This window comes from Astyanax mexicanus, chromosome 12 (genome assembly GCF_023375975.1).
Source record: "Astyanax mexicanus isolate ESR-SI-001 chromosome 12, AstMex3_surface, whole genome shotgun sequence".
Lineage (NCBI taxonomy): Eukaryota > Metazoa > Chordata > Actinopteri > Characiformes > Acestrorhamphidae > Astyanax > Astyanax mexicanus.
This window is the reverse complement of record NC_064419.1, coordinates 47,871,034-47,886,247: the sequence shown is the minus strand read 5'-3', so window position 1 is coordinate 47,886,247 and position 15,214 is coordinate 47,871,034. Positions and strand designations below refer to the sequence as shown.

The following is a 15,214-nucleotide window of genomic DNA, read 5'->3' as shown; positions in this document are numbered from 1 at the left end:
AGAGGTTGTGTGTTATTCACGATAAAACACTCCCTCTTGCGTTCTGTTGCTTAAATATTACATTCACACATGTATATACAGTTTTCTCATTTTATTTTATTTAAGAGTTTTGAATCTGAATACAAAGTGTCTTTATTTATTGCTATGTAGTTTATTTTAAGCAGTTTGTCTCACAGTGTTGGTTAGTTTTGATGGTACAGTTAGTTTTAAAGGTACATATTAGTGTATTTATGCTTTATTATGCCACCAATGCTCAAAGCGCCTCCAGTCCTGAGGAGATCCAGTGTTGTTTATAGAGCTGATCTATTGTCTCAGTCTCTGTAGACCCGTGTCTTGTGTCCCAGTACTCCCAGTCATCCCCGCAGTGTCTCTGCAGCATCGCTCCAGTCTGTTTACTGCAGCAGGCTGTTTTCTGCCCTGGAGTGCACAGCGCTTAAAAATAAAGGTCCCAGGGTCTCAGGCGTGTGTGTGTGTGTGTGTGTATGAGTGTGTGCAAATGTGTGTAAGTGTGTGGGTAAGTGTGTGTGTGTTCACACTCTGAGCACTGCTGATGACGAGGTGGTCAGAGGCACCATGGACCCGGTCTCGTAGTCGAAGTCGATCATGGTGTGGTGGACGGTGCTCAGGCTGCTCATAGACGACCCGGTGCTCATCTGACGCTCCCGCAGACTCGCCAGGTAACTCTGAGAAATAAACAATAATCAATAAATTAACCCTTTCAGACCTGAGTTATGTTCCAGTGATGGAAAAAATATAAAAATGCTGTTTTCTGCCTGAAATGCACACAAAAGAGGAATCTAATATATATATATATGATTATTCTGTTATACTATTATACTGTTTTCCTATATCGCCAAGTATATCGTTATCGCAAAAATACCCTGAAATATCGTGAAATTATTTTAGAGCCATATCGCCCACCCCTAATATCTATATGTAAAGTCTAAAAAATGGGGCGGCATGGTGGCTTAGTGGTTAGCACGTTCACCTCCCAGCACTGGGGTCTTGGGTTCAAGTCCTTATATGGGTGGAGTTTCCATATTCTCCCTGTGTTTGAGTTGGTTTCCTCCCACAGTCCAAAAACATGGAAATCAGCTAAAATTGGATACTCTAAATTGATATCTGTGTGTGTGTAAAGTGTGTGGAATGTATGTAAATGTGTACATTTGTGTGTGTGTAAATGTATGTATGACTGTGTGCCTATATATATATATATATATATATATATATATATATATATATATATTGGCACTCTGTGCTGGGTAAATGCTGTAGTGCTAGATGCAGTTCTCCAGGTGGACGGTTGTTTCCGGTTGAGAGTACGCTGTGCGCTATTGGCTGACGCTTCTCGCCAGTGTGTGGATGAGTGCTGAGTATGAATGGTTGTATATAAAAATTTGTAAATTGTAAAACGTCCTTGTGTTTCTAGAAAGGCGCTATATACGTTGAACTTCATTCATTCAATTAACTAAAATATTTATTTTATTTTGTTTAATGACCATTGTATTGGAAGCCTGTGTTTAACATTTTTATTTTATATTTGATATCAACCTTTTTGTATGTCACAAACCAATTCTACACAGTAAAATAAGCTCTAAATCACATTAAATTAGCTGTTCAAAAATGAACTCTTGTTACTTTGCTTCGTGACTCTCTAATGCCTGAAATGCTGTTTTTTTCCAGTGAAGGGTGGCGGGGCTAAGCTACTCTTTTATTGGCTTGTAAGCTTATTCATTGACTGCTTCATGCTCTATTCTGATAGACAATAGTTAGCCTTAATTAGTGGTATGTGCAACACAACATAAAAAAAAAATAGTAAAATACATGATGTCCATTGTAATTGTAATTGACGTAAGTTTGAATGGTTTGAAAGGGTTAATAAAATAATGTTTAACTTACTTAAATTGTACAATATGTATTATTAGAGAGTTGGAAATTGTTCCCTGATTTGGCAATCTATAATTGAGCCGACAACCGTGCAGCTTGATTTAAGGCGTGTCAATATGTGTCTTTGCTATTGTAACAACGGGAAAAGTACACCTTGCTCAACTCCAAAAAAATGCTGTGGTCAGTTTCCTCTGCTAAGAAGTGTTTGTTGTTAAAATAGCAATCCGCCAAAGTCAGAGCTCACCTGAATTTTAAAGGGAATTAAAGGCAAGTGACACTCTGATTGGTTTATTTCACATTACACACAAAATTATACACCAGTGATTAATTAAGAGAATCATTACATGTCTTTTGAGCTTTGTTTTGAGCCAAACAAGATGTACTTTTCCCGACGTTACAATAGCAAAAACACACTGACCTGTTCATTCACGCTGTGAAGGAGCTCCAGCTGCTCATTTACAGGCAACAGCAATGCTATTTTATTCAATATTCTGTTTATTGCTGATGTAAAAGTTGGGTTTGTCACAGATTGATCTTTTTCTCCAGCAAATATGCTATTTTGTATTGCTTATATCTATTAACATGCTTTACATATTATTATTTTAAATATGCCGTTGTTATGATTACTATTACTATGATGATTTTTTTTGTTTTTAAAGCCTGTTTTTTTGGTGGTAGGTTAAAATGCAGTTACATTCAGATTTGTAAAGCTGTGTCTCACTCTGGATATGAGTCGACCACCAGATGGCAGTAGTTGAAATCTTTTCTTGGCTTTACTACACATTCATATAAAGTCAAAACATTATGACCACCTGCTCATTTTATCACTATACACTCAATCAGCTCCACTGATTGATAGTTGAGTAGTTGTTGCTTCTCATAATCTGGATTCGAACATTACTCAAATATTCACTATTCACTGTATACCTGTAACTCTACCTCTTCACTACTTTACTTTAACTGATGCTCTCAAACACTTTATTAAGAGACAAGACATTCAAGTAATTAACTCTTGATGAGTTCAGCACAGCTGTTAACTGAAAGCCTGAATTCCAGGAGACTCTACCTCATAAAACTAACTGAGAAAATCCAGCAGAGATGTTCAAAACTGATCCTCTAAACAAGAGGGGCTACTTTGAAGAATCTAAAATATAAAACATTTTGGTTACTAAATAATTACATGTGTTTTTCTTCATAAATTGGATGTGTTTAATATTAATCTACAATACAGAACATTTTAAAATAATGAAAAACAAACACTGAATTTAGGGTGTGTCCAAAGTTTTGACTGGTACTGTATAAACATATGGCAGTGTGTGTATGTGTATGTCTGTTCTGATATACAACTCTGGACAAAAATAAGAGACCACTTCAGTTTCTGAATCAGTTTCTCTGATTTTGCTATTTATAGGTTTATGTTTGAGTAAAATAAACATTGTTGTTTTATTCTATAAACTACAGACAACATTTCTCCCAAATTCCAAATAAAAATATTCTCATTTAGAGCATTTATTTACAGAAAATGAGAAATGACTGAAATAACAAAAAAAAGATGCAGAGCTTTCAGACCTCAAATAATGCAAAGAAAACAAGTTCATATTCATAAAGTTTTAAGAGTTCAGAAATAATCAATATTTGGTGGAATAACCCTGGTTGGTTTTTAATCACAGTTTTATTTTCATGCATCTTGGCATCATGTTCTCCTCCACCAGTCTTACACACTGCTTTTGGATAACTTTATGCTGCTTTACTCCTGGTGCAAAAATTCAAGCAGTTCAGTTTGGTGGTCAAAGAAACTCATCATTTTTTGTGGTTTCTTATTTTTTTTTTACAGAGTTGTATATGGTGTACAGTGGAGGGAATGTTGGGGGGGGGGGGGCTGGGGGGGGGGGTGGTGTACCGGGGCGAGCACGTCTCCAGCGTAGCGTTTGAGGGGTGGGGGTCGGCGGCGGTATGTTCCGTCTGGCCGGCGACGGGCGTCTTTCTCTCTGATCCTCATCAGCTGGACCTGCCTCTGTTTACCACTAACAATCACTGAGAGAGAGACATAGAGAGAGAGAGAGAGAGAGCGAGAGAGAGAGAGAGAGAGAGAGCGAGAGAGAGAGAGAGAGAGAGAGAGAGAGAGAGAGAGCGAGAGAGAGAGAGAGAGAGAGAGTCAGTGTTACATATAATAACTCAATTACCCATTTAAATTGCACCACTTCTGGAGCTCCTTCAGCTTCTGTTAATCCATCAACATCCCTATAGTAACTTTGATTAGCTATCTATTGAGATAAAAGAAAAAACTAAACTAAAACAAAAAACTAAAGTACTGAAGACAATAGATCAGTTACATTGTTCTCAGATAATGATCTTGTTGTAAACAGTGCTGATGTTGCTTTACTGTATCTGGATATTTCTGGACCGTGTTTTTTTCCTGTAATTGAGCTGTTTTAAAACTCTGTACACTTAAAACCTGTTCCAGCTGCTGCATCTCCAGATCTGATTATACCTGATTATAGAAAATGTGAGGGATGCTATTGGACGCTTTATCATTAACACTCCTTCTACCCCTATACCGCTAAAATCCATCCATCCATCAATCCATCCATCCATCCATCCATCCATCCATCCACCTTTAAAAACTATCCATTTAACCCTCCTACTATCCTCAAATTTATTAACAACCCTTATTATCTGGACCAATACGATCCCAGCAATTTAAACCTGCAGAAAATAATATAATTACATTTAAATACACTTGTTAGCAAAGCTTATTTGCCAGTTTTTTATTGGATAAATTATCAGCAGTTCTGACATTATTATAATGTTATATTAGTATTATGTAAGTCATATTATAAGTACTGTGTTGTAAGGTCAGGGCCTGAAGTTAAGGGATATTTAGATAGAGATTATACAACTGAATGTCATAGTGACCTTAACATTATTATCATATGTCTTATTTTCATTCATATAAAACAACATTAATAAAACAGACATTGAAATTAAATTTACATTTAAAATATTTAGATTTTTTTATGTATCGTCTTCATCAAATTAAGAAAAGAAAATAATTATGAATCACAAAACAAATATCAAACATTTTTTCAGAGATTTTGAACATTGAATGGGGTCAAATTGACGATAAAAGATAATAAGAGGGTTAAAGAAATGCTGTGAAAAAATGATTTTTTGTTGCTGATTTCATATATAATAAATCTGTATATAATAATATACAGATATAATAATATCGTCCTGTATATCAATCTACACTGTTCTGGCTGTAAATGTTAGTTGTATAGTGGTATAAATAAAGGTACAGCTGTTAGAATCAGCTGTTTAGATCAGTGTCTGAACAGCAGAGATAAGGAGGAAGGAGGTGAAGCAGCAGCAGCTGCTGTCTGTACTGTGATGACGAGACTGATTAGACTGTTTAATCAGGACAGAGCGGGACACTTACGTCCACACTCAGCCCTGACCTCCTGCAGCCCTGCTTATATCAGATTACAGACTACAGTCTGAATACAACTCACCCCATTCACTGCTGTAATCAGACATATCCAAGAATAATCACAATCACATCTATCCAATAATAATCACATCTATCCAATAATAATCAGATATCTATCCAACAATAATCACATTTATCCAATAATAATCACATTTTTCCAATAACAATTACATCTATCCAATAATAATCACATCTATCCAATAATAATCACACCTATCCAATAATAACCACATATATCTAATAATAATCACATCTATCCAATAATAATCACACCTATCCAATAATAACCACATCTATCCAATAATAATCACATCTATCCAATAATAATCACACCTATCCAATAATAACCACATCTATCTAATAATAATCACATCTATCCAATAATAATCACACCTATCCAATAATAACCACATCTATCTAATAATAATCACATCTATCCAATGATAATCACATCCATCCAATAATAACCACATCTATCAAATAATAATCACATCCACCCAATAATAATCACATTTATCCAATAATAATCACATTTGTCCAATAACAATTACATCTATCCAATAACAATCACATCTATCCAATAATAATCACACCTATCCAATAATAACCACATCTATCTAATAATAATCACATCTATCCAACAATAATCACACCTATCCAATAATAACCACATCTATCTAATAATAATCACATCTATCCAATAATAATCACATCCATCCAATAATAACCACATCTATCCAATAATAATCACATCCACCCAATAATAATCACATCTATCCAATAATAATCACATTTATCCAATAATAATCACATTTGTCCAATAACAATTACATCTATCCAATAACAATCACATCTATCCAATAATAACCACATCTATCCAATAATAATCACATCTATCCAATAATAATCACATCCATCCAATAATAACCACATCTATCCAATAATAATCACATCCACCCAATAATAATCACATCTATCCAATAATAATCACATTTATCCAATAATAATCACATTTGTCCAACAACAATTACATCTCTCCAATAACAATCACATCTATCCAATAATAATCACACCTATCCAATAATAACCACATCTATCTAATAATAATCACATCTATCCAATAATAATCACATCCATCCAATAATAACCACATCTATCCAATAATAATCACATCCACCCATTAATAATCACATCTATCCAATAATAATCACATTTATCCAATAATAATCACATTTGTCAAATAACAATCACATCTACCCAATAACAATCACATCTATCCAATAATAATCACACCTATCCAATAATAACCACATCTATCCAATAATAACCACATCTATCTAATAATAATCACATCTATCCAATAATAATCACATCCATCCAATAATAACCACATCTATCTAATAATAATCACATCTATCCAAAAATAATCACATCCACCCAATAACAATCACATCCACCCAATAATAATCGCATTCATCCAATAATAATCACATCTATCCAACAATAATCACATCTATCCAATAATAATAATCACATCTATCCAATAATAATCACATCCATCCAATAATAACCACATCTATCCAATAATAATCACATCCACCCATTAATAATCACATCTATCCAATAATAATCACATTTATCCAATAATAATCACATCTATCCAATGATAATCACATCTATCCAATAATAATAATCACATCTATCCAATAATAATCACATCCATCCAATAACAACCACATCTATCCAATAATAATCACATCCACCCATTAATAATCACATCTATCCAATAATAATCACATTTATCCAATAATAATCACATTTGTCAAATAACAATCACATCTACCCAATAACAATCACATCTATCCAATAATAATCACACCTATCCAATAATAACCACATCTATCCAATAATAACCACATCTATCTAATAATAATCACATCTATCCAATAATAATCACATCCATCCAATAATAACCACATCTATCTAATAATAATCACATCTATCCAAAAATAATCACATCCACCCAATAATAATCACATCCACCCAATAATAATCGCATTCATCCAATAATAATCACATCTATCCAATAATAATCACATCTATCCAATAATAATAATCACATCTATCCAATAATAATCACATTTATCCAATAATAATCAGATCTATCCAATAATAATCAGATCTATCCAATAATAATCAGATATCTATCCAATAATAATCACATCTATCCAATAATAATCACATCTATCCAATAATAATCAGATCTATCCAATAATAATCAGATCTATCCAATAATAATCAGATATCTATCCAATAATAATCACATCTATCCAATAATAATCACATCTATCCAATAATAATCACATCTATCCAATAATAAACAGAGCCGACATCAACAGTTTAATAATGCTGTTTACACTGGCATGCAAAAACTCTATGTGTTAACTGGGCTGATAATAGTGGGTGCAGGTGGATTATGGGAGTTGTAGTGAGAGCTGATAATAGTGGGTGAAAGGGAATTATGGGAGTTGTAGTGAGGGCTGATAATAGTGGGTGCAGGTGAATTATGGGAGTTGTAGTGAGGGCTGATAATAGTGGGTGCAGGTGGATTATGGGAGTTGTAGTGAGAGCTGATAATAGTGGGTGATGGTGAATTATGGGAGTTGGAGTGAGGGCTGATAATAGTTGGTGCAGGTGAATTATGGGAGTTGTAGTGAGGGCTGATAATAGTTGGTGCAGGTGAATTATGGGAGTTGTAGTGAGGGTCTGATAATAGTGGGTGCAGGTGAATTACGGGAGTTGTAGTGAGAGCTGATAATAGTGGGTGAAGGTGAATTATGGAAGTTGTAGTGAGGGCTGATAATAGTGGGTGCAGGTGAATTATGGGAGTTGCAGTGAGAGCTGATAATAGTGGGTGAAGGTGAATTATGGGAGTTGTAGTGAGGGCTGATAATAGTTGGTGCAGGTGAATTATGGGAGTTGTAGTGAGGGTCTGATAATAGTGAGTGCAGGTGAATTATGGGAGTTGTAGTGAGAGCTGATAATAGTGGGTGCAGGTGAATTATGGGAGTTGTAGTGAGGGCTAATAACAGTGGGTGCAGGTGGATTATGGGAGTTGTAGTGAGGGCTAATAACAGTGGGTGCAGGTGAATTATGGGAGTTGTAGTGAGGGCTTACCCTCTGAGTGTGAGAGTCCTCTGGCTGTGTATCTGCGTTGCACCAGTATTCCTAAAGCAGCTGCTGCAGGCCACATGCCCACCACCGCCCAGCTATACCAGCACATCACCCCCTGCTGGTCACCCCTCAGCCCCACGTACGCCCGCAGCGCCACCATCTGCGCCTCCACGCAGTAATCCATGCACGTCGCAACGATGGCTGCGCCCAGCGTAGCCGTGGCAACAATAGTCATGGTCTTCTGCCAGCACAGCGTCAGCACGGCGAAGAACATGCTGGTGCCCAGCACTGAGCCCGCGGGAACCCACACCGGGCTGAAGACGGGGTAATACTGTCCTGCTGCCACCAGGGCGATGACACTGAGCAGCAGGCCCAGCTGGAGTCCAGTGAGAAACAGACCCACGCAGCGCACCAGAACAGTCACCAGTGCTCCCAGTAAACCGATGCCCAGAGAGATGCCCGCCCGCGTCTCTGCATCCAGCGGCGAGTCCTGTATCTGCTCCCGGAGGCACAGCAGGTAGCCCACGCCCGTCCCGAACACCAGACCCGACAGGAACATCACCATCTTAAAGCAGCGGTACCCTGAAAAAACATGAGTCAACAAATAGAATTATAGGTAAGCCCTCAACAGTGCGCCATGCAGTGTGATTTAAAATGTGTCAGTGTGTCTTTGCTATCGTAACGATGGGAAAAGTACATTTAAATGTGCAAAAGTCACTACTTCAGTACTAATTCTCGTTATTAATCATGAGTTTGGTTAATTGTGGGCGTAGAGTGAAATAAACCAATCAGAATGTCAATTCTGTTTAATTCCCTTTAAGAGACAGGTGAGCTCTGACTTTGGCAGATTGCTATTTTAACGGTGCAGCTACCTGGACGTGTCCAACAAACGCTTCTCAGCAGAGGAAACTGGACGCTGTGAAGGAGCTCCTGCAGCTCATTTACAGGAACAGCAATGTTCTGTTCTGTTTATTGTTGATGTAAAAGTTGCCAAGAAATAATAGTATAATAGCAATAATAATAGTATATAAAGGGTTATTTGTGGATTTAAAGGTGTTGATTGATAACAGTTAGATTTGCTGGATTTATAGGACTGTGCTATGATTACCCTTTGATTTACATGTTTTATAGGACTCCAAACTCTGACTAGACATCATGTGCACTATTTATTGTACTTTTTAAATCAGTTTTGTGCACTTTCTAGGGTTTAGGGAGCCGTTTGGGACTTGATATCCAACCTAATCAGCCTGGAGTTAGCTTAGCTAGCTAAAGAAGCATTTCCCTGATTCTCCTTCATGTCTCTAGGAAAATCTTGCACTGATATTCATGTTTAATTTTTGCTTAACTCCTCACACACACCATTAAAATGCAGTACATGCCAAATAACCTACTCACGGCCTCTAGTGCACTATAGTCTATAATATAGATTTGCCACCAGCTTTGCAGCTATAAAAACTTACCAGAAGAATGGACACAAGTACGTAAGAGCCTTATTGATGTCCCATTCTAAACCCAAAGGACCTAATATGGAGTTAAACCCCCTTTAGCAGCTTTAATAGCTTCTACTCTTCTAGGAAAAAGAGTAGGCAAGTGTTGGGACACCCCTACAGGACGTTTTTTCACATCGCATTCTAATTTCCACTTTGAGGGTGATTAAGAATAAGCAATACACATAAATCAGTAAATAAATGTCCAATAAGTAATGGGGTTTCTTACTGAGAGTCCTACAGTGTTCTATACTTTACTGTAGAAACCCCCTGAAAACAGGAAGTACGATTTATAAAAAACACAAGGTCTACAATAGGCGGTAGTCAGCATGGGCTGCTTAAGGAAACTGAATACGGCTTCCAACTGGGTTTCTCAGTTCAGCTCTGTTTTTAGGAGAAACACCACCCGAGCACATCCTCACTGAGTTTATACTCAGCTCTACTGACAAACATCATGTTTATAAATCATCTAAAATTAGCAGATTAAATAAAATCAGGCCGTGGCTTAGCTCTCACGTACCAAAGTTACCTCTATTAACCCTGAACTGAGAGAAAAACAGCTTTTTTTAACCAAACTTACTATAAAACAAAACTATAAATAAGAACTATTATGTAAAACATACAGGGCCCTGTATTGCAGTGCTCATTGCTATCTTACTCTCCGTTAATAGTCTATTTTTACACCTCGTGCCAGAGTTTCTGAATATATTTATGCCAGGTGAGGTGCGCCACTAACCAATTTAAACCCTGACAACAGTCAACAGTCAACCGCCCAAAGCACTTCATGCTTCCCTCTGCTGAAAACTTTTATGGAGATGCGGATTTAATTTTCTAGCAGGACTTGGCACACTATTACATTTTTTTGAGATGCACTGCTATATAGCTCTGGGAAAAAATTAGGAAAGCCCTTCATTATCTGAATCAGTTTCTCTGATTTTGCTATTTATAGGTTTATATTTAAGTAAAATGAACATTGTTGTTTTATTCTATAAACTACAGACAACATTTCTCCCAAATTCCAAATAAAAATATTTTAATTTAGAGCATTTACAAATTTGTATAAAATGAGAAATGGCTGAAATAACAAAAAAGATGCAGAGCTTTCAGACCTCAAATAATGCAAAGAAAACAAGTTCATATTCATAAAGTTTTAAGAGTTTAGAAATCAATATTTGGTGGAATAACCCTGGTTTTTAATCACAGTTTTTTTTATGCATCTTGGCATCATGTTCTCCTCCACCAGTCTTACACACTGCTTTTGGATAACTTTATGTCTTTATCCCTGGTGCAAAAATGCAAGCAGTTCAGTTTGGTTTGATGGCTTGTGATCATCCATCTTTTATCACACTCACCAAAGAAGCAGTAGATGACCCCCAGCATGAAGCACATGCAGCAGGCGACTGAAGGAATGACCTCGAACTTGGTCCTGATCTCCAGCAGACAGCTGTCTGTCATCTCCGTCACCGGGGTGGAATTCAGCCCCTCCATCACCAGCATAGAGGGGTCTGCCATATTCCCTCCAAACTTCAGCACAGCTTAACGTCTCACATCAGAATTACAGCCATCGCTGTGCATTCTTCTCAAATCTACAACCTGATATATAATCAGGCTGTTTATAGAGAACACCTCCACTGCTTCAGATCATTACAGATCAGGCCCGGAACAGCTGGAGCTCCACAGCACCTGAATGAAAGAACAACAGATAAATAAAAAATAAATTATTAATGTGAACCTACAGGGGTTGGACAATGAAACTGAAACACCTGTCTCATTTTAGTGTGGGATTTTAGGTTTCATGGCTAAATTGGAGCAGCCTGGTGTTCAATCTTCATTAATTGTACATTGCACCAGTAAGAGCAGAGTGTGAAGGTTCAATTAGCAGGGTAAGAGCACAGTTCTGCTCTAAATATTACAATGCACACAACATTATGGGTGACATACCAGAGTTCAAAAGAGGACAAATTGTTGGTGCACATCTTGCTGGAGCATCTGTGACCAAGACAGCAAGTCTTTGTGATGCATCAAGAGCCACGGTATCCAGGGTAATGTCAGCATACCACCAAGAAGAACCAACCACATCCAACAGGATTAACTGTGGACGCTGTAAGAGGAAGCTGTCTGAAACAGCACTGTATATACCACTATACACATAATTTTCCCATTCTTTAACTGTAACTCCAAGTTATCATTCAGAGCTTGTTCTCCCATCTCCCCTAATTTTTAAATTATCTTCTACAATTACCTTAAACTAAGATATACAGCTCTGAAAAAAACAAAAAAACATAAGAGAGCACTTCAAATTGATGAGTTTCTTTGAAAACCTCTGGAATATAATCAAGAGGAAGATGGATGATCACAAACCATCAAACCACCAAACTGAACTGCTTGAATTTTTGCACCAGGAGTGAAGCAGCATAAAGTTATCCAAAAGCAGTGTGTAAGACTGGTGGAGGAGGAGAACATGATGTCAAGATGCATGAAAAAAAATGTGATTAAAACCATCAGGGTTATTCCACCAAATATTGATTTCTGAACTCTTAAAACTTTATGAATCTGAACTTTTTAAGCCATTTCTCATTTTCTGTAAATAAATGTTCTAAATTAAAATATTTTTATTTGGAATTTGGGAGAAATGTTGTCTGTAGTTTATAGAATAAAACAACAATGTTCATTTTACTCAAACCTATAAATATCAAAATCAGAGAAACTGATTCAGAAACTGAAGTGCTCTCTTCATTTTTTCAGAGCTGTATAATGAAACACATAATATGTGGGTTCTTTAAATCTCTCTAATAAAACTCCACTATAGATACAATAGACAGTTCTGAGCTCTGAACTGGAAACACCTGTAAGCTTTCCCACCACGTCCCAAATTTCCCTTCTGGAAGGTCTGAGGGAAATCACTCTCACTCTCTCTCTCTCTCTCTCTCACCCCGCTGATCACTCTTCCCCCAAACACAGGATGCAGGTTGAGGAAGTGAGCTGAGCTGAACGCTGTGTTTCTTTAGCGCTCATTGTTCTGAACACATGCTAAACTACTTCACTGTTACAGTCCAGAATTAAACCCACGAACAGATCCAGAGTCCAGCAAACTGTAAACTTCAGTATCCCAAAACTCTAGACTTCCACTCCCCCCTGTCTGCAATCATCAGTGTCATTTATTATTATGAAAAGTACACCACAGGATGTAGTAACTACACTGTTAAAAACAGCATAATCTAAATTAATTTACTGTATTGCCTGTTTTTAGTGAACTATAGCTGAGCTGTCAACCGTGCACTGTGCAGGACCAAATTCTGTGCAGGATTGCCTTTTTAAACCCATTCCTACTTGTTTTAATCCCATTACTGCCCGCTATGGCTTGTTTTAGTCCAGTTACAACTCACTCACATTTGTTTTAGTCCTGTTACTGCTCACTCCCGCTTGTTTTAGTCCCGTTACTTCCCACTTATGCTTGTTTTAGTCCTGTTACTTCCAACTCATGATTGTTTTAGTCTTGTTACTGCTCACTCCTGCTTGTTTTAGTCCTGTTACTGCTCACTCCCGCTTGTTTTAGTCCCGTTACTTCCCACTTATGCTTGTTTTAGTCCTGTTACTGCTCACTCCAGTTTGTTTTAGTCCTGTTACTGCTCACTTCCATTTGTTTTAGTCCTGTTACTGCTCACTCCTGCTTGTTTTAGTCCTGTTACTGCTCACTCCAGCTTGTTTTAGTCCTGTTACTGCTCACTCCTGCTTGTTTTAGTCCTGTTACTGCTCACTCCTGCTTGTTTTAGTCCTGTTACTGCTCACTCCAGCTTGTTTTAGTCCTGTTACTGCTCACTTCCATTTGTTTTAGTCTTGTTACTGCTCACTCCTGCTTGTTTTAGTCCTGTTACTGCTAACTCCCGCTTGTTTTAGTCCCGTTACTTCCCACTTATGCTTGTTTTAGTCCTGTTACTGCTCACTCCTGCTTGTTTTAGTCCTGTTACTGCTCACTCCCATTTGTTTTAGTCTAGTTACTGCTCACTCCTGCTTGTTTTAGTGCTGTTACTGCTCACTCTCACTTGTTTTATTCCTGTTACTGCTCACTCCTGCTTGTTTTAGTGCTCTTACTGCTCACTCTCACTTGTTTTAGTCCTGTTACTGCTCACTCCCGCTTGTTTTAGTCCTGTTACAGCTCACTCCTGCTTGTTTTAGTCCTGTTACAGCTCACTCCTGCTTGTTTTAGTCCTGTTACTGCTCACTCCAGCTTGTTTTAGTCCTGTTACTGCTCACTCCTGCTTGTTTTAGTGCTGTTACTGCTCACTCTCACTTGTTTTATTCCTGTTACTGCTCACTCCTGCTTGTTTTAGTGCTGTTACTGCTCACTCTCACTTGTTTTAGTCCTGTTACTGCTCACTCCCGCTTGTTTTAGTCCTGTTACAGGTCACTCCTGCTTGTTTTAGTCCTGTTACTGCTCACTCCCGCTGGTTTTAGTCCCGTTACTTCTCATGCTTGCTGTTTTTTGTCCTGTTACTGCTCACTCCTGCTTGTTTTAGTCCTGTTACTGCTCACTCCTGCTTGTTTTAGTCCTGTTACTGCTCACTTCAGCTTGTTTTAGTCCTGTTACTGCTCACTTCTGCTTGTTTTAGTCCTGTTACTGCTCACTCCTGCTTGTTTTAGTCCTGTTACTGCTCACTCCTGCTTGTTTTAGTCCTGTTACTGCTCACTTCAGCTTGTTTTAGTCCTGTTACTGCTCACTTCCATTTGTTTTAGTCCTGTTACTGCTAACTCCCGCTTGTTTTAGTCCCGTTACTTCCCACTTATGCTTGTTTTAGTCCTGTTACTGCTCACTCCTGCTTGTTTTAGTCCTGTTACTGCTCACTCCCGCTGGTTTTAGTCCCATTACTTCTCATGCTTGTTGGTTTTTGTCCTGTTACTGCTCACTCCCATTTGTTTTAGTCTTATTACTGCTCACTCCTGCTTGTTTTAATCCTGTTACTGCTCACTCCAGCTTGTTTTAGTCCTGTTACTGCTCACTCCTGCTTGTGTTAGTCCTGTTACTGCTCACTCTCACTTGTTTTAGTCCTGTTACTGCTCACTTCCACTTGTTTTAGTCCTGTTACTGCTCACTCATGTTACTGCTCTCACCGCTTGTTTTAGTCCTGTTATTGCTCAGTCCCACTTGTTTTAGTCCTGTTACTGCTCACTCCTGCTT

The 15,214-nt window shown here is 37.7% G+C and overlaps 1 protein-coding gene across 1 annotated transcript in view; it reads right to left on the bottom strand.

The window, feature by feature from the left end:
* Nucleotides 1-76: 76 nt before the first annotated feature.
* LOC103028001 (transmembrane protein 198) overlaps nt 77-15,214 on the bottom strand; it is a 21,797-nt gene continuing 6,659 nt past the window's right edge. The window contains exons 2-5 of the mRNA XM_022670996.2: nt 11,391-11,721; nt 8,555-9,133; nt 3,788-3,921; nt 77-683 (exon numbers count right to left, since the gene is read on the bottom strand). Of these exons, the coding sequence (XP_022526717.2) occupies nt 531-683; nt 3,788-3,921; nt 8,555-9,133; nt 11,391-11,550 (1,026 nt within the window). The 5' untranslated portion in view covers nt 11,551-11,721 and the 3' untranslated portion in view covers nt 77-530. The remainder of the gene's footprint in view (nt 684-3,787; nt 3,922-8,554; nt 9,134-11,390; nt 11,722-15,214) is intronic.